Source organism: Terrapene carolina, unplaced genomic scaffold (genome assembly GCF_002925995.2).
Source record: "Terrapene carolina triunguis isolate 2854851 unplaced genomic scaffold, T_m_triunguis-2.0 Scaffold182, whole genome shotgun sequence".
In the NCBI taxonomy this organism is placed as follows: Eukaryota; Metazoa; Chordata; order Testudines; family Emydidae; genus Terrapene; species Terrapene triunguis.
In genome coordinates, this window is record NW_020664533.1 from 1,050,401 (window position 1) to 1,071,463 (window position 21,063).

General features: G+C 39.4%; 1 protein-coding gene across 1 annotated transcript in view; it reads left to right on the forward strand.

The window, feature by feature from the left end:
- Positions 1-21,063, forward strand: part of LOC113407038 (cyclin-dependent kinase 13-like) — a 64,537-nt gene that overhangs the window by 16,221 nt on the left and 27,253 nt on the right. Inside the window, exons 3-5 of the mRNA XM_026654120.2 lie at positions 3,245-3,415; positions 4,686-4,825; positions 6,037-6,207. Of these exons, the coding sequence (XP_026509905.1) occupies positions 3,245-3,415; positions 4,686-4,825; positions 6,037-6,207 (482 nt within the window). The remainder of the gene's footprint in view (positions 1-3,244; positions 3,416-4,685; positions 4,826-6,036; positions 6,208-21,063) is intronic.

Consider the following 21,063-nt stretch of genomic DNA (forward strand, 5'->3'; position numbering starts at 1 on the left):
CCAGGAGCCACTGCCGGACATGCTGGCCACTTCTGGGCGTGGCGCAGGGCCAGGGCAGGCAGGGAGCCTGCCTTAGCCCCGCTGCCACCCGGGAGCTGCTCGAGGTAAGCAGTGATGGAACAGAGTCCGCATCCTGAACCACTCCTGCACCCCCCTGCCCTGAGCCCCTTCCTGCACACTGCATCCCCTCCCACACCCCAACCCCCTACATCCCCTCCCACACCCCAAGCCCCAGTCCTACATTCATGGCCCTGCATACAGTTTCCCCACCCAGATGTGGCCCTCAGGCCAAAAAGTTTGCCCACCTCTGCACTAGAGAGAAGCACAGAACTTTATGTAGCATTGTAATCGTTCAAATTTACACTTGTTTACACTTGTTTGGTCTGCTTTCCTTTATCATTTTAACCTGTGTAGTAGCAGCCCATGTGTGTCTTACCTGTAAATAAAAGTTGCTAGGAATTCAGACTTAAATGGATGGCTAAATATAAAAAACACAGGGTGTAATGTGTGTTAAAGTACAAAGATTGTGAAAGAAATACAATTGAAATATCTGACAAAATTCCTGTGTTATAGGAAAGAAATTGCTTCTTTTCCTCAGAAGTGCCAGCAGAATTCAATTCATTCCTCCAAAAATGATGGATTTGTGTAGTGAGCATGGGAATGCATGGCTCAGTCATACTCTCTTTGAACATAGTGACAAAACTGCCTTTTGTTTTCATGAGAACAAGACTCTGGTTACAAATATCTACTGTAAATTACCTGGTCTAGAGCAGAGAGGAGGGCAAAAAATTAACCCCTAAAGGGCTTGGTCAGTTGAGCAGCATTTATTTATTGAGGTGTGAAAAAAGAAATTGCTTCCTGATCCCAGCTGATAAACAGCTTCTACCTGAAATAGAATGTTAAATGTGCATTGTAATATATCCTAGCCAGTTTAACTTCAGATTATATTTTTATTCAGAAATAGTTGAGTTACCAGTCTGAAAATTAGGGAGGGCCATGTGTACACAATATATTGCAAACTGGATTTTAGAAACTAGTTCTACCAATTGATTTTATCTTTGTAAATTAACATTCTAGTAGATAGGCAAATATTGTACCTTTTGGACTACGTTACCAATCTAGAAATGATTATATCACATTGTAACAAGATGATCGGAGATCTTATTGAAACTCATAGGAAAAATACCTGGACTTCCACTTCTAATAGTCTAAGAGGAATTCAAGTCCGTCAATTCAAAATCAAAAGATTCTGTTTTTGAAAAAAGCTTTGGCTCCCTTTAGTAATGTTGTGGCTTTTATAGTAACATTTTTCTATTTAAACATGTTCTCTTCCCTGTTGTGTGAAAGACAAAGGGGAGAAATTGACTATATAAAAAATGCTGTCTAATATGTAAAGTAAAACGGGGGGTGTGGAGAGTTTTCCTTAGTCTTTCATTTACAGTAATCTGAGATGTTACCCACTATCTACTTGTAACACATTCAGATAGCCATGTGATCTCTTAAAAAGTTGGTATTCTGGTGCCTCAAATGGTAACTAATACTCTAAAGCAATGGTAGAATTAAATTATACAAGTAGCTTATTTTTGTGTGTAACATACATAAACATTATATAATTTTGTAAGAACATTTGAAGGGAAGGAACCTCCTGGGTTGTAAAGTCCAGCCTCCTGCTGTTGCAAGCAACCACATCTTATAATCAGTTTCATGAACTTATCAAGCTCCATTTTAAAACCAGTTAGGTCTTTTATCTGCACTACTATTATTGGGAGGCAATTCCAGAGCCTGATGCCTTTGCTGGCTAGAAACCTTCTTTCCAGTGTTATGTTTTCAATTTCCATAAAATAAGGCAGTGCACTTAATAAAATTGCTGTTTTTAGAAAAATGTCTGATTCAAACTACTATGGGACTGACAGGGGGATGGGCGAACAGACTATTTTGATCCAGTAACAGTCCCAGGATAAGTATTACATCCTTCTAGATTTAGAAGCAAATGAAGCAAAATAGCAGAAGGGACACAGTAAGGGGGAGTATGAAAAGACATAAGTGGATGAGAGGGAATATGATTGAAAGTTCTATATTAGACTATTCATATTATTTTAGTAGACCAATTTTGGGTTCAAATTGCTATCAGTGCAGTCTGAAAACTTTGAAGAATGGTGAGGCCTCCACACAAGATCAGTATTAAATCAATGTCAGAATGATTATTTATAGACCAGTTTTGCCAATGAAATAATATAGTTACTGAAAAGGTCCACTGAAACAGTGGAAAAAGTCACCATAGTACTGTATTTTTAGAGAGCTTATTTTTAAAAATAGGCTAGTGAATAGCAGAGAGCCAAACGGTGACAGTCATATGGAGTAACAAGATGTGTGAGGCAATGTGGGACATGGAGTTAGACTCCCTGCCTCCATGTATGTGCTCATATGCTTCTTGTGCATCAGATTTTTTTTTTTAATGGAATTAAAAGAAAAAAAGATTTTGCTTTTCTAACTGTGCCTTTCAAAATACTGTTGTAAGATGAGTAAGTATTATCCTCTCTTCACAGATGGGAAAATAGTAAAAGGCCAGGCTAATTGAATTGCATGAGCTCACACGTGAAGTGTGTGGCAGAGACTTAGGCAGGTCTTCACTACCTGCCGGATCGGCGGGTAGAGATCGATCTATCAGGGATCGATTTATCGCATCTTGTCTAGACGTGGATAAATCAATCCCCGAACGCGCTCCCCGTCGACTCCGGAACTCCAGCTCACAAGAGGCGGAAGCGGAGTCGATGGGGGAGCAGCAGCGCTCGACTTGCCGCCGTCCTCACGGCCAGGTAAGTCAACCTAAGATACGCCGACTTCAGCTGTGCATATCTTAGGTCGACACCCCCCCCCACACACAGTGTAGATCAGGGCTCAATCCAGGTTTCCTGACTACCTGTCCTGGCCTCTAATACATGCTGTCATGACTAACTTTAACATTCACCAGGAAAAAACTAAAGGTATTCTTCATCTTAGTTCACAGCTTTTGCAGCAACTCAGCAGTCAGCTCTGTAGTTCTTAGATCACTCTGTTCAGTAGTCACATGTAAAACATAAACAAATGTCCTCCGGGCTGTAAAAGCAGAGACTGCTGTTAAAGCAGACTATATGAAATTGTCACTTGTAGTGAATTCCACTGAGGTCTCACCCCCGTTAGGTTTCCAGTCATGAAACGGAAAAGAATTTTAGTCCGTTTTAGCTGATTCTGTTTATCTTTATAGTTTGCGAGGGAATCTTTCAGTGAAGGCAGTTAAAAAGGAAGTGGAGAAGAAACTACGACATCTGCTTGCAGACTTGCCACTCCCACCAGAGTTGCCTGGAGGAGATGATTTATCGAAAAGTCCTGAAGAAAAGAAACCAGCAGTTCAGTCACACAGCAAAAGGAGGCCTAAGTATGTTTACTACTTCCTTTAAAAAAAAAAAAAAAAAAACTGCATGTAAGACAAAGTGATACACAAGTTTCTCCAAAATATAAAAATTTGAAATATATATAATTTACCTGGCTTTTTATAATTATTCAACATAGGAAGTACTGGAAATAGGTTAATGCCTGCAGCAAATCTTGAATCAATCGATTTAGTTCTGCTTTGTGCTATTTAAGCCTTTTTTTAACCATTAAATGACTCAGAATGTTTTAGTTCTGAGAGTCTTCTAGACAGGCAAGGCAGTCCCTAGGTGTACTGGCACCATTTGAGAAGATGGAATTTTGTACTCCTGCCCACCATTTCCCTATTTGCCTCATTTGCACTAAGTTTCTCTGAACCCTATTCCCTTATTTATCCTCATCCTTTGGTCCCTCATCCTTCTGCCCTTCTGTGTGCTGTAATGATGAGGGACCAAATGAGCAGAAAGTGCAGACAAAAAGAAAGTGGTTTGGAATAGGCTTGTTGGTGAGTAACTGTGAAGGTCCTCTTTAGATGCAGAACTGAAAGTGCCCACTCAACCCATGTTTAAGACTGTTACTTGGTTTTATGTCCTCTTGCTTGTATACCCTCCCTTAAAGCACCACATTAAAAACTTTCCCTTGAAATTCATTGTTGTGTAAACTATCCAGAAAGTGATTAATAGGTAAGGCTAGATGCTGTTCCTTTCTTTGCACCCATTCACCCTTTTACAATGGGGTTGCTGCAGCTGTAACACTTTGAAGAAGGCAGATACTGAATGAGATACCTTTTATGATAGTTAAATGTACTAACCATTGGGTAGGCATTGTTTAATAGATTAGTGAAGTGTGTGTGTATTGTTTTGGATGGACAGATGCAGAAACTGTTAAGTAAAATGTGACTCAAAATGTATCTTTCCTGAGACACAATAATTTTGCTTTTTTATAAACTTCAGTGGAGACCATTTTTAAACAAACAAACATTCCTTTGTGGTGTTTTCAATGCGAATAATGCAGTTTTGTGCTAGGGCAGGAGAAATGCAAAGCGATTGACTGGAAAGAGTCGGCAAATGAAACTGAAACTAACTAGTCTGTTTTCTTTGTCCAAGCTGAGAGAAATTAAAAGAACATAAGTGTTGAAAGTTGAATTCATTCAGTTCTCTCAGATCTGTTTTTCTAAGAAGTTAGTAATATGAAAAAGGTTACTTTTTACAGAACTTATTTCTGAACATTTTGATATTTTTATGGATGTATTTTTAGAGCTAATTTTTATTTAATAGAATATGTGGACCACGCCATGGTGAAACAAAGGAAAAAGACATTGACTGGGGAAAACGCTGCGTGGATAAATTTGATATAATTGGCATTATCGGAGAAGGCACTTATGGGCAAGTTTACAAAGCCAGGGATAAGGATACAGGTAAGATCTAAAAATATATAATGAATGAGTGCTGTTAACTCCAGAATTGCAGTATTACATGGATTTAATTTGGTATATTTTGTAAAATGCTTGTGCTTTTCTGCCCTTCTTATCTTGGAAAATTCTTCAGAATTGTGTTGGGTTTTGATCCTGGTAGTTCTTCATAGTAGTAGTAATTTCTCTATGCTGCTTAAAATCATGTAACTGCAGGTTATTGCTAGAAGCATAGGGTGCAGGTATTTTTTGGCCAATTTCCTACTTCAGCTTTCATGCCTTGAAGACAGTTAGTGAGAAAGAAAAGAGAGAGGCACAGCAGTAATGCTTGTAGGAACTGTTGATGAAAGAAGCTGTTGAACAAAGGGTATATTCAGGAACTTTGCAGTTTCTCCTCCTTGCACCTTCATAGCTACTACCTGAAATAATATAAAGGGGGAGGGCCTCCTGTACAATGACACCCTGAAATGTGATCTCTAAGGTTGCTTTTCCTATAGTAGTCAGATAATTCTCATTTATGGCATCCTAGTTTAACTAAAAGCTGAAATGTTGCAAAACTTGTAACTGCCTATCTGTTTATTTTATGGCTTTCTTGGAACACCAACCATGGGGTATCAAAGGACATTTTGCTCAGCACCTTATAATAAGCAGTATTTTGAGATTAAGTTTCCTGATGTATGTTGTTTTATTTTCTCGTTTGATCATCTCACTTTACATTAGTATTCTTGGCTACATTACAAATGTGTTGGATGTATTGCTTATCAAAAGGAAAAAAGACGCAAGAAAGAACCTCCGTCTATTTCCCGACCTCAGGTGTCCTGTAATGTGAAATCTGCAGCATGTGTAGGCCTTTAAATGTAGAGATGCTGTTGACTCACTCTTGTGTGTGGGCTTAGTGATTGGAAACCCAAGGAGGCAGATCCGATTGCAGATGAGAAAGAAGGAAGAAGGCTATTTAGTAGTTGTGAGAAAGTTGTCTTGTAGTTTCACTTCTGCAAAAGATTTGGTGTCTGAGCTGTGAGTGTTTTGTTAACATGGAGCTGAATTTACTTTTTTTATTTTATTTTTAGTACAGGTGCACATACTGGAACACGAATGATTGACATCTTTATTTTAAATATTGTAATTCAAAAAGGATGTATTGAGTGACAGAAAAATCTGAACTTCATTTGTTTGAGTGCTATCCTTCATGTTTTTATATTTAAACCTTTTCATAGGAGAAATGGTGGCGCTAAAGAAAGTACGGCTGGATAATGAAAAGGAAGGTTTTCCAATTACAGCTATTCGGGAGATTAAGATTCTTCGACAGCTTAACCATCAAAGCATTATCAACATGAAGGAAATAGTGACAGATAAGGAAGATGCTTTGGATTTCAAGAAGGATAAAGGTATGTACACATGCACAGGGCAACTACTTCTCTGCAGTCCCATTCTTAAAGCAAATATTAATTCAGTATCTGCAAGTGGAGGTTTTACTTAAAAAGTGCATTTATAGGTAGTAACCTTGCAGCAAGGAGTTGTAATGCTACATGTTCTCTCTACAAGCCCTTTATTTAACAAACACATAAATACCATTGCTTTTTGGAGTATTAATGTAAACACTCTCAGAACAGAATAAATGTAACTTTGTTTTACAGTGTTGGAGCAGATGTGAAGATGCTTGTTATATGTAGATTAAGCAGGATTAACAGACAATGGGAAGATGTCACTTTGGTGTCCAATTTAGACTCCACTCTGCTCTCCTTGTTTTCTCCTGCCTCACTGGAATACTGCAGTCTCATTCCTTTAGGGAAAACGTTTTCCTTACAGGCCTAGGTTATTTTTGGCTTGTGATTTCATTTTTTGGAATCGACATGAGTGCAGATGACAGAAGGAAGCAAAAGGGCAAAATGATGTATAAATTGGCCTTCTTTGAAGGCCAAAGTACAGATGGATTTATTAGTAAGTAAGATGGATTTGTTCTTGCATGTCAGAGGCCTACAAACTTTCATCATCTTTGTTCACTCTTCTTGAGTTACAGCAACCTTCAGAGCGGACAGCAGTAAGGCTACAGTAGGGAAATTTGTACAGGGCTGTTGTGTTGTGCTCTTTGCAAGTGTAAATCTGACAATATAGCTGGTCATTCCATCTTTGGAGATGTCTTTCATGCAGTAATCTACCAGACTGTTCTCAGTAAACCCTGGCTTGTTTGGGTCTCCAAGCAATAGGTGTCTTTCTATTAAAATTTTTGGCTGAGAAGATGTCATTTTAGGGAATTTGGATACCTATGACATTGTCTTTCTCTCCCTAAATCTTAATGGGGAATATTAAGTAGATCCCGTCTGTTCTGTGCTAATTGAGCCAGGCCCCATAAAGGAGAATTTTCTTACCACCAATTCTTTTGTGTCCTAGATTCCTCTGGTGTAGACTCATCTCTCTTGATTAGTTAGGAATCTATAAAAGATTCTGTGGAAAATGTGAGGCTTTTATACAGGCTACTAATCAAAACCAATTTTTTTTCCTGCTTTGGAAGTACTGAGTGAGGAGAGAGTAGGACAAGTGAGTGGTGCTAAGCTAAATGACGTGTTGTAAAATGAGCTTTTCACTGGTTCCTCTCTGTCCTAATCTGCATGTGAGGAGGAACTACTTTTCTGTTCTGTGCTAGTAGAATCCTGAACCCAGAGAAGAAATTGGTAGTAGGAAAAGTTCCCTTTTTATGTTGTTATTGAATATCAAAGAATCCCAGGGGCCTCTGAAAACTAAATCAATGAACATATAGTCACTTCATCCATCATCAAAATGCAGTCTCCTTTGAAAGGAATGTGGAAGTTGTTTAGTACAGTGCAGCAACACTGCACAATAGATCAGACAGGAAAAGATGAATATATTATGCAGCCAGTTGACACATTGGGTGACATTTTGTTTAGGCAGAAAGTAGTAGCATGAATTTGGTTATGGTGCCAAGGTTAAAATCCGTACTCTTGCAAGATGTCCTGTAGGAGCAGTAATAACCCAAGGCGCTGATTTTTGTGTGTCGCCCAAAAGAGAGTACTTCCACCAGGGTTCGGTAGTGACTGTGGTAGTGAAGGGTGGTGCCCCAAACACATGCCATTTGTAGTAGGTAACTTACATTTTCCATGGTTTTTTTCTATTCAGTTGTTAATCAGACCGATCCCTACTTAGCTCATGAAAACAGTTTGTGTGATCATTCAGCCTACTGTGCCTTGCGCTATTGTTACTGTCTTATTGCTGAAAGTGTCTTTTCCTTCTCTCTTCTGTCACTTGTGCCACATCTAACCTTAGATTGTAAGCTCTTTAGGACAGAGACGGTTTCTTTTTGTAAAGTGCCTAACGCACGTTTTGGGTCTATTAAATTAATTAATCCTTTTTTTGGGTTGATCTTGTACTTGTGATACTGATTCCCTTTTTGAATTTGGTATTTATAACAAAGAGAACTGTTTTCATCTGTTGTTAAAATACTAATGTGAATTTGGACAGTCTTCCAATACTGCGTTTCTGTGAAGTGGCTTAAACAGAATTAGTCTGACAACAAACCTCTTCATAAACAGACAGTATTGGCAAAAGGGTATACAAGACTCTTACTGTTGCAGGCTGTGTGAGAAGAGGTTGCAGTCAGAAATTTGCTTTTTGGGTTACTGCTTCGCTCTGTTTCCCCATGGATTATAGTTTGAGATGAACTTTATTGGTGAGAAGTTGTAGCCACATCACAGTCCTGACTGAGCATGGAGCTAGAACAAGCACACTGTTCTTCAGTTTTCACAATACACTATCACAAACTGTATTTTTAACTTGGATTCTTAAATTTAAAAATAACCATTATTAAAGTTACTTTAAATTATGTATCCTGTTCAAGATCTACAGCATAGCAGTTCTTGCAGTGAAGAGGCAGTTGAATTTGCTTTTCCAGCAATAGCCTTACTATCTTGATCTTCTAAAAATGTTTTGGGTTAAAGTTTGATTTAAAAAATAAAATAAAAAGAATAACCTAATGCTTAAAACTAACATGTAAAAAAGTGAGGCACATGCAGGTGTTTTCGAATGCTGTTATACTCTCTGATTTTAGTTTGCAGGTTTGGTTTTGAATGTGATAGTGTGTCAAACTAGTGAAAATGCCAAACTATTAACTATTTCTTGATAAAATTGAATCTTTGATTTTAAGAACAGGTAATTCTGTTTGATGGGAATATATAAAAATAATTCTTATATGTATTCATCTGTCTCTTTAGATCAAAAATTAACTCCACCCACTTGACATTTAAAGATTGCATATGTATGAGTAGCCCTATTTTAGATAGTATAGCCTTGAACATAGAATTGGCTGACTCTTTCTGAAAGTCCATATGGTGAAGTGGGTGAGACTTGGATCAGCTATATCAAAGATCAGAGTTCTGTTTCCTCCCTGTGTAACCTGACAGTGGAGCATGAGGCCTTGCTCAGTAATGATTGTGAAGGGCACCAAATTATTAACAGCAATTTAGAAGAAATGTAAAACTCATGGCTTCCTGGTTCCCAGCCCAGGTCACACTCCCCCCAGGCAGTTGGGTGCTCAGATAGAGGGAGGAGAAATAGGAGGATACATTTTGTGTGACTTGTCAAGAGTTACAGGTCTGTGTGGCCTGCTGAAAGGAAATGGTGAGTTGATGCATGAGCATTGCTAATGGAATGTTAAGGAATTTTGATAGCAGGCTTTTAGCAAGTTGTACTGAGCAAAACACAGATGGAACAGGACCATTTCAGATCTTTTAACTGCGCCAAATCCAAATGGATTTTCATGGGAACAGCAAAAGCACCTCACTTACCCCAGGTCTGCCCCCTTGCCAAAATTCCAAGTGCTGCTGCAAATCATTGAATTACTAGAGCTCTTTTTTTTTTTTTTTTTTTTTTTTTTTTTTTTTTTAAGTCAAATGCGTAATGGAAAGTATTAGACAATCTTAATACAGTATAAGGGTTGTTGTTGCCCCACCTATAAAACACATGCTGTTATCTAAACAAAGCAGGTCACAAATATAAAGCTGAAAATACTTCACTTAATATGTGCATTTCTAATATGCCAATACTTGAGAAGGAAAAAAACATATTGGGAATCACTGGGTGAAGAAATCCTCAGAGGTGATATCTGGGGCATTAATAGGAAAAAGCTGCTCTGAGTTGTTTCAGCTTCTGAACTGGGACTGGGTCTTTTGAGGATTTGATCTATGTTCAAGGAGGGGAGAAAGATTAAAATACCTTTTCTAGACAAATAGGATTGGACGACTACAGATGTATATATTTTTCAGGGTGAGAGGGGTGGTGAAATTCTAATTTACTAAAAGAGATTTATCTGTTCTTACAAGGTACTCTGCTTTTAACAGGGTATAAAGCCACACTTCTCACGTGTGGAAGGTAATCTTTAGGTACTTTTTAGTACCTGAGCCTCTCAGCTGCCAAATTGTACTTCTTGCATCTGAGACTCTCCATTATCTTATGTTGAATACTTTGTCTTGTGACCAGCAGGCTACAGAAACTGTGGCTGTCTCAACCTCTAGCTACAGTAGAAGCAAATGGCTTTGACTGTGTGGGCCCTTGTGACAAACACCATAACCAGCTCTCATCTTTGTATTTTTGGCTTCTCTCGTTGTGTTTGCCTGCTGCAGCCTGAGGGCAGTACTGCTTGCTGAAAGTGTAAATCTCTGCCCATGCCCCTTGACTGACTCTGAGGGCTTGTCTACACTGCCGATTGAACGACAAAACTTTTTTCGTTCACAGGTGCTTAAAAAAGCCCCTGGTAGCTAAAAGCTGGGTAGTGTGTAGACAGCCTGAGAGAGGGATGTGCATTCCAGAAACAGTTTACCTTTTGTTACCACTCTTTAGAGGTTATGGGTTTTTCTTGTCTTTGGGGATGTCTGTGTGAAATTACCTGTGCTGATGGGAGGAGTTCTCCCATTGGTGTAGGTAATCTACCTCACAGAGATGGCAGCTAGATTAACAGAAGAATTTTTCACAGCGCTGAGTGGCGTAGCTAGGTGGACTTAAGTTTTCTAGTGTAGACCAGCCCATAGCTTTGGTTACAGAGAAAATAGAGATCCTGTGTCTCTAAAAGGTACGTCTACTCTACAAGCTCTACGGTGATACAGTTGGATTATAGGTATACTGCTATAGTGTAGACACTTGTTACAGCAATGGAAAGGGTTTTGCATCCCCTTGAGAGGCAGTAACTATGTTGAAAGAAGAATTCTTCCATTGACTGAGATTGGCTTAACTGTGTGTCTCGGGTGTGAATTTTTCAAACCCCTTAGCGATATAGCTAGGTTTACCTAAGTTTTAGATATAGAGTAGGCCTAAAAAGCTCTTGCATATTCTGACATTCCCTAGTCAGTCAGCCCCAGTCATTTTCACTCAGCAAACTCTTCAAGACATGCCCTTTCTCCACATCTAGGGCAGCCACTCCTAATTTTCAAACCAATTTTTTCTACATACTGCATACAATAGAGTTTTGAACAATCTCTGTGTTTTCTAGGAGATGGGCTGTTGAAAATACAAAAACCCTTTAATTAAATAGCTGACTTTCAAATGGCTAACCTAGCTATAATACTGCTCTTCTTGGTGCATATGCTTACTTTCCTTTTCTGCGGAACACAGTGGAGGGAGTTAGTGTGGTCTTTACTACATTTCCTTAATTCAGCTGCCATGAAACACAAATTATTGCTTGACACATCTTCTGTTGTTATGGGGCCCTCCATCACAGCCCAAATGTAATAACAATTAAGCCTGCATTTTTCATGTGATTCAGTTCAACACTGATGGTATTGGAGTGGTTTTCAGAAGCCTTCAGCTGTTAGAAAAAGTGTCCATACCAAGTGTTAAAGCTGTGTATTTGCCAATGTGCATTTTGAGACAGGAGAGGGTATATGTTCTTGGTTCTTGCTAATCTGCCATAGGGTTACTGTCTGCTTAAGTTAGGAAAATTCATAGCCTTTAGATTTTTCCTTATTCCTTATCCTTATTCAGGAGTCACTTCTGATAATCTTGCTGGGCATTAGAAACTAGAAGACAAGCTGATTTTGCAGCTAAACCACTTAAACTGCAAGAGGAATTAAGATGAAATAGTTGAGCAACACAATGATATCCCAAAAAGAGAGTGAATCCTGGTTTGAGAGATTTTGATGAGGAAGCAGATCTGACTGACAGATTCCTCGCTTCTGGAAACTCCATTTAGAAACTAGGCTAACGTGAAGCATATTCATGGTGGCACTGGACATATTCCTGCTGCTACTTTGGCAAGGTAGTCCGTGACTATACTTCTGAAAGGGTTTTTACCTCTGTTCTGATTTTTGACTCACAGAACAAAGTCCCTATAAACTTTGTTGTACGACTGGTTACTTTCTTCCAGCTATCAGGCAGTTCTGTAGTCTTTCTGAAAGCCTGTGAGGATTCCCTGACAGCAATCATGCAGTCATCAGAGAATACTTCACTGCAGAGCTGTCTCTCTGTTCCCATTGTAAGTAACTTTACCCAGGCTTCCCGGGGCTAATGTGAAGTCTGGTTAGGAACTGCAGAACTTAGTGAAGGCATGGTGTTCGAAGGGTCATGAGGAAAAGTGTTTTTTTGCAGCCTGGTCATTATATTGGCCATTTTGTGCTTCCCATAGTACTGGTAGTGGGAGTGGGCTAGCATAGAACAGATATAAGAGGTATGGATCTGTTCAGGTAATAAAGAACATCTCTTCCCTCTGCTTGCTCATCTGGGATCCTTGACAAGTTGAAATAGTGTAAGTGCTGGTGTAACTGGAAACTGAATGCTTGCACTGGTGACACATCCGAACCCCTCACGGCCATTCCTCCACCTAGGAGCAGCAGGGACATGTCACCACTTCCGGGGAGCCACACGGAGCCAGGTAGGAAACCTGCCAGCCCCACAACAACCGGACTATAACCTGGACTTTCAATGAATATCAGAAATGCCGGCTTATAGAGCTTTCCGGTTGGTAAAGTTGAAGGATAACACTACTTTTACTGTATATGTTTAATCTCAATAACCCGCTACGCCACTTCATCTACAGGAACACAACAGGAGGCTCCTCAGTTAGGGCTGGGGAACATAATTAGGGTTGGAGAGCCTCCTGTTGTGTTCTTGTAGTTGAGCTGGCATAGAGAGTTATTGAGATTAAACATGAAGGCTCCCAAATGCCATCTTCCCTAATAGGAAGACTTTCTAATCTGGTACAAATCTCTCTGCTCCCATGTCACTGCCACCTCCCACTTTGACAGTTCCAACTTTCTCCCTCCCATGTTATCTTGCCTACAAAGCAGCTTCCCACTAGGACGTAGGCACTCTCTCCTATGACTGCATCTTGCAAGACCAAACCACCTACAAATCCAGAGACTCCACAGCCCTCCTGCATCTCTCAGAGTGTGGGATAGAAACCTCTCACTGAAATTATCCTCAGTCACACCAGCTAAAATGTCTGGAATGGTATGGTTATTTACTTGAGGCAGATATTCCTTTTCTACGTTTAGGTTGGGCTCTGGCTCAGCATGGATGGGGGCCTACCCATTTGGCTATTAAACTCCCAGCTTGCCAGCTGTAATCCTATGTTAGAGCAACGTGAGAAGCTCTGAGAGGTAGTGAGGACTCCTGATCTGCATTGTCTCAGTAACCCAAACCTAGAAGAGACCTTTGTATTTCTCATTCCATTGGGCGAATATCTGGTGCAACGGAGGCACCAAATATTTGGTAACTACTTCCAAGGACTAAGTAAGCTCTTGCAGTGACAGGTCTTTCACTTGAGAAGTATCTGGCCATGGAATTTGTTTGGAAACAAAGCAATTTGAGACATCAGTCTGAGTGTACAGCATACAGAAATACAGGATTATTAGAAAACAAATTACAGGAATGCGAATCTTGAAGAAATAGGAAATGAGTGAAGTATGATATGAAGTAGTATCACACAACAAGAATATAGTCATCTGTAGCTTATACAGAAGAAATAGGAAAACCTTAATAGAATGAGAAGATACTAACCAGGGGCTAAAGGGAATGAGGAGGACTCTTAGAAACAATTTAGGGTGAAAAGTACTAGAGAGAGAGAACATTTTAACGAAGGAATAAAATTGATTCATGTGACTGAGCTATTGCACTTCTTGTTAAAACGGATTTTAACAAGAATCCTAAAATAGATTGTGTTGATTAGAAAGTAAATGTTTTTATAAGGAGCAGCTGATTAAGAGACTATATGTGATGCTTAAATGTACACATCAGGTGGATGGGAAAACATACATGTGAGAGCATTAGAAGAATTACATAACAAACTTCTTGTATGACTGACAGTACTTCTGAAAAGTTGTTGACTACCATAGAGGTTATGGACAACTGGAGAAAAGAAATGGAGTTCTGGTGTTAAACAAATAAAATTTCTGACCATTACTATCCCAAAAGTCTAACTAGTATTTCTGTTTTTTAAAAGAGGAACAAATGTTAAGAAGAAAACACTAAATATCTAGAGGATTACAGAAATATAAGTAATAAGCAGCACCAATTTATGAAGAAATTATCAAACAAACTCAATTGTTTTAGGCAGCATTTCAAAATGAGTGAGTGAAAGGAAAGCAAAACATGTAATATTTAGTACAATTTTTAATGAAGTCATGAAATCTTATCTGAATTCATCTTGCAACTAGGCTTGTAAATGATCATTGTTACATGGACTGAACATTGGCTGAAGGACCATAAAGAAAGCACAATAATAAATGGTAAAATATCAAATTAGGAGAAGATGCCTAAAAAGGTACTACAGATATCGGCAGTAGATCTAGCTTTAATTTGGAAGCACTAACTAAACTTAAAGTATTAATTTAGAAAGCATTGTGAGCACCAAGGGCAGAGAAATAATGCAAAGGGACTTAGAAACATGAGGATAGCACCACCTACCATTTAGGTTGCCCGACTCTTCCCATTACAAGACTCTGTTTTCAGTTATAATTTTGTCAAGCTTTAATCAGTTGGGATGCAATTTTCCTTGCTGGGTGTCTGCCTTGGGGGGTTTTTTTTTTTTTTTTTTTTTTAATTCCTGCCAAAATAGTTTACCTATTCCCAAGAATGAGGCTAGGAGAAAATACATGGTTTTTGCTGTATTAAATTTTGGCAGACTTTCCTTTGAACAGCTCTAGTACCGCCATGCTTTGGAGCCAGGGCTCGGCAGGGTTGTGCCTTTTACCGTTCTCGTGAAAATCTGCCCAGAGTTGTAAGCCTTTGAAAAATCAGTTTGCACATGCTCAGCAGAGGCTTCCTGAGATTTTAGCAGCTAAATTCCCGGGGCTGAGCAGCGCTTTCTTCGCAGCCGGGACTGTCTCTCTCCTGTGCTCTTAATGACTTCCCTGATGGGATGAGGCAGCATGGGGGAGGAAACTGCCTGATTCAAATGCAGAAGGGACAAGAGGGAATAGATTATGATGAGCAGGGGATTACGACTGGGATTTAGGGGGGTCGGGGAGACTGATACTGGCTAAGCAAGGGGACTGGGAGCTGTGACGGGACTGTGAATAGGTGGATAAGACAACTGGAGCTGGAAGGAAAATTTAGGGGTGGAGAACTGAGTTTGGATTCTATTCTATACAGGTTTTATACCGTGTTCAGCACCATACAGTAGCTCCTCACTTAACGTCGTCCCAGTTAACATTGTTTCGTTGTTACGTTGCTGATCTATTAGAGAACATGCTTATTTAAAGTTGCGCAATGTTTGCTTATAACATTGTTTGGCCATGGGGGCTTGGAACCAGGGTGGGCCAGGAGCCCCCCATCAGCTCCCCTCCACCTCGTCCAGCGTCTCCTGCCTGCCGGTGGCCCTGCGGATCAGCAACTCCCCCATCCTTCCCTGCACTTCCCGCCTGTAGCAATCAGCTGTTTCGCAGCATTCAGGAGGCTCTGGAGGAGAGGCGGGAGGAGCCTCTCCCTTGCCCCTCTCCCCCCGAACCTCCTGAATGCTGCAAAACAGCTGATTACTGCGGGAGGGAGGCGTGCAGTCTCCCCACTCCCTACCCATGCCTTCACGAAACAGCAGATTGCTGCAGGCGGGAGTTCAGGAGGCTGGGGAGTCGGGGAGAGGGGCGGGAAGAGGCAGGGGAAGGGTGGAGTGAAGGTGGGCCTGGGGCAGAGCCGAGGGTTGAGCACCCCCGGTACTTTGAAAAGAAGAGCAAGAGAAGCAGCTGGACAATCCACCCTATTTCACCCTCTGACTCCACCATCTCAACTAAGCTTCACAATGGCCGGGATAGCTCAGTGGTTTGAGCATTGGCCTACTAAACCCAGGGTTGTGAGTTCAGTCCTTAACAGGGCCATTTAGGGATCTGGGGCAAAAATCTGTCTGGTCCAATAGGTCCTGCTTTGAGCAGGGGGTTAGACTAGATGAGGTCCCTTCCAACCCTGATATTCTATGAGTACATTGTTTAAAATTGTTTTAAAAGTATACTGTATATGTATAATATCTTTTGTCTAATGAAAAAATTTCCCTGGAACCTAACCCCCCCTATTTACATTAATTCTTATGGGGAAATTGGATTCGCTTAACATCATTTTGCTTAAAGTAGCATTTTTCAATAACATAACTACAGCGTTAAATGAGGAGTTACTGTAATGTACAAGTACCTTTTCAGTAGTGCACTAAGCAGCATTAACTACACTTCTGTCACATGTTGTTGGACCACCCCCTGGAGAACGTTCTGTCTCCCACACAAACAAGCTCTTATTGTTGAGAGTTCCATTGTGCCAGAGGAGTGAAGTTTTCGACCATGCTCTTTGATCTGGAGTTTTAGGTTCTCTGGGGCTGGTCTTTTAGGTATTCTGGACAATGATTTGAAGATAAGGACCAAGACCTTGAATTTGATTTAAAGTTCTATGGGAAGCCAATGTAGAGAGGGAGAACAGGTGTGATGTGCTCATGGTAGCTGAGGAGATGCGCTGTGGCATTTTGTACTTGGAGCGTCCCAGGTGCTGACAGTTTCATGCACAGTATGTCACATTGCTGTAATCTGGTTGAGGGCTGACAAAGGCATAAATAAGTGAGGCCAGGTCTTCATCCACCAGGATGGGAGGGAGTCGCCTAGCCAACTGGAGATAGAAGAAAGTATTACTCTCATCTGTTGCAATGTGAGAGCTTAGCATTGGATGAGGAACCTGGGGGAAAGGAGGAAATGGGGGTGGGGAGACAGATCTGATGAGGAGCTGGGCGTGGGGGGAGAACTGACACTGTCTGGGCAAATAGATTGGGATAGTGAGTTGGATTGGGGGAGGGGGCACTGAAACTTGATGAGAAGATTGAGACTGGGAGCCAGTGGGGATGGGGAACATGGGTAGTAGAAGAGGGCAAGTGATTGGAGGCTAAGGTGGGGGATGGAGGCATCAGATGTGGAGCCAGGCGTGGGTGGAGGGAAACTGGGTCTGGCTGGGCAACAAGACTGAGACTGATGAGAAGCCTGAGGAGTGGACACTGGCACTGGATAGGTGAGGAGACGAGGAGCTTGGGTGGGAAAGGGACTGGTTGGAGGGGACAGTGTTGAAGGAGTCGCTTAAGGGGAACAGGCAGAAGAGTCTATGCCTGCTGGAGAATGTTCCCCTCCAGAGCCTGGACTGGAATCCAAGATCTCTGACTTACCATTCCTCTCCTCTCAGCATATAACTGTGAAACTCGAGAGCAAAGTTTTTCTCATCCGCCTGTAGTGCTGGTCCACATAGCAGTAGTAGGTTGCCATCTTCTCATTTACTCCATTTGCTCAAGTAGTAGAGGTCTGTGCAGCTGATCTAAATACTCCAACCCTGCTGGTGATCAATGTGGGTGACTATGATGCCACAGCATGGAATTCCTGTGGGGTGTGGTGGATTTTTCAGTTTTCTTTTTTAAAAACCTAGGGAATTGCGCACACAAAAAAAAAAACCTTAAAAGGACATTATTAAGGTTGCAAAGTTAAGCGCTCCAAAGTTAGGAAATGCCAGAATTAAGTTTGTCTGTGCAACCTTAATTCAGCTCCCTTGTGCCTGTGCATTTTGAGAGTTTTTAATTACATGATCCCATACTGTTTTTTCCCACAGGAGCCCTACCTCATTCAGTGCACAGCATAGACCTGCTCAGGGTTGTATAGTGAAGGAGATTATCTGCTTCATTTGTTGCAGAAGTTGGAAGATGTGAAGTGAATGAGGCAGGGGATCACAGGAAAAGAAAGGAGGGTGTCATGGTTAAAGCAGTTGAATGCTGCCATGGATTATTGGATTCTATTCCTGCCTCTGTCCCAGAGTTCCTGTGTGATGTTGGGCAAGTCGCTGAAACTAAACTTGTCATACACAGTCACGAATTGTGTGTTCCTCATTTCTGGGTGCCTGACTTGAGATCCTGGTGTCTGATTTGCAGAAGTGCTGAGCCCTCACAGCTGCAACCAGGGTGGATTGATTTAAGTCACTGATTTTAATGATAATGTAAATCACCAAGAACGAAACCTTAATCTAAATCATTTGTACTTTTTAGTTAAAAGTTGGTTCTTGATTTACAACATCTTGATTTACAATTCCGCATAGACTTCACACTAAATTCGGTGCTTCTTTTTGTCAGCCAGGAGGAGATGCTGTAGCTATACACATTTATATAAGCAATCATGTGACTTAATTTACCTTTATTCAGATTCTGATTATTAGCATTGTTAGAAATGGTGAATGATGCGTTCTTATTTGCTAGATTAACTTTTTACTTGTAATTTGTGTCGAGCTCTATGTGGATGGAAATTCAAATTCAATTAAAAAGGCACAAAAATAGCATTTACATTTTTTTTAAAATCAGTAAAACTACCTTAAATGTGCTGGATACATAGGAGGAAAAATGCTTATCCAAAAGTTCATCAAACCATGTTTTACATTTTAAACTAACTGATTTATTAAATAAAGTATCTGTAGTTAGTGAATTGAACTGCCTTTTTTTTTTTTTCTGGTCCCTGTGTTCTTCCAGATTTTAGAACTAATAGTTCCCATCCTCTTCCACTTAGATTTTAATTCATAGATTGGAAGAGGAAAACAGGTTTTCCATCTTGTTCAACTTCCAGTTGGTTTCTTAGCTTTGAAGGAGTTCGTCATTGAACTGCATTAATTGAACAAACTGAAATGAAGAAAATATTCTCTCTGCACTTGCAGAAGAGGCTATTTCTATGAAAAGCTCGTTTTGTACTTCAGCAAACTCTGGGTGCTTAGCCAGTGACTTACACCAGTTGAGTGATTTGACTTTCTTTAAAACTCGGGCAGCAAATGTACTGCTGAATATTATTTTTTGTATTTCCTTTAAAAGATTTTGATAGCTTATAGTGAGTTTGGCCACAACACTAGTTCTCAATTTCAAATTTAATTTTAAATAGGTTTGATTTTTAAAATATCAATCTGTATTTAATTTAAATAAGATTTAAATTATTATTATTTTATTTTTAATTATCTACCCTGGCTGCAACTGAAGTTCATGGGAGTTGTCTTTTGAACTCAGAAGTGCTATATAGTTAGGCTTGGAAGGATGAGATTTTTATCCGTAAATGTCAATTTCACCATACACAGAAACTGACGAAAAAATATTTCCATCAATAATAATAATAATAGAAATAAGAAAAATAATAGAAGCAATAATAATATAATAATAGAAGTAAGAAAAATTCTTCTTGAGAACTTGTTAGTTTGATTTAAGGCTATTTACTTTGTATATTGGACAGGTGATGTTGACAGTTTTTGTTTTTAATGGTTATAAAACTTTGACTTTTTGAATCTCAGCATTTTCTGTCATTAAATAATTGTTTGACCCTTTCATAATTTCCCACAACTGTGAAAATGTAAATCAGTAAAATTGAAAAAAATGCATTAAAATAACACACATCCATCAAAATTATAAAACAATAAAAATTGAATTCTGCCAACCTATATATATTGCCAATTACTCTGAAAAATCAGGTCCTAGGCACCTCAGATTGGTCACCCAAAACTAGTGGATACTATTTGCCATAATCTCTGTGTGCTTCCTCTCCCCATCAGTAAAATGGGGATAATCCCATCCCCTCATTTCACAGGGCCGTTGTGAAGATAAATGAATATTTATAAAGCTCTCCGGTACTACACTGATGGATCACCATAAAAAAGCCCACAAGGAAATTAATAATTTTGTCTTAATAGCAAGATTTGAATAGTGTGCAGTAAATAAGATCTAGGGCCAAACATTAAACAATGAGGAGAAAATAAAAAATTGAATAGCTGAGCACTAGGTGAGAACTGTCCATTCTGTGTACTGGATGATGCAGGACTCCTGGGGAAAAATAGTGTATCAAAATGCATACATACAAGGGGGCTGAACTAAGGTTGCACAAACTACCTTAATTCTGGTATTTCGTAATTTTTGAGTGCTTGACTTCTCAACCTTAATTTTTTTTGCGTATAGGCAGAAAACAGGATAAGATTAACTTTGGGGAAAATATGAATTGCTGCATCTGGACAGTACAGTCCAAACCAGATATTTAGTGAGATTTAAAAACTGAAAATAAAATTTCCTAAGGGAAAAGGTACAAGCTGTACTGTTTGGCTCATTTAAAAAATTAGACAGGGCAGTACACTAATAAAAGTATTACAGAGAACAATCCTGAACTTTCATAGGAACAAACTACATAGTCTAACAGTTATTTTTTTCTTATTTAATTGCTATAGTTTGATTGCATTTCCTCATCTTACTGATGTATTTATATATATATGTATGTATGTATGTATAAATAAATCATATATATATATATATATATATATATATATATATATAAACAAACAAACCCAAACACTGCTGAACTGAATCTTACTTTAAAAATACTGACAGATTGAGTATAAATATTTCACAGTGTCACCCAAAAAATCCAAGACTAATCATTTGTTTATTTAGTAATTAGCAAAACTATAAAAATATTGGTGGTTTTCAAGCAACTCAAGCTAGTGTTCTGTTTTGATTAGGATTTTAAACATAAATTTGAGAAACAAATTCACTGTGTAGTTCAGTGTAACTGAAATTGTTAAAAAAAAAATATATATATATATAATATACACACACAATACACAAATATGTACAGTTTGGGAAGATGACACAGAAGGCTTGATTTTGAAGACAGGAGCTGACCTCTGATCAGGGTGATTTCTTGCAATGAAATTAAGTGAATACATGCCTCGTGGATTTTTAAAAAGAACAGGAGTACTTGTGGCACCTTAGAGACTAACAAATTTAT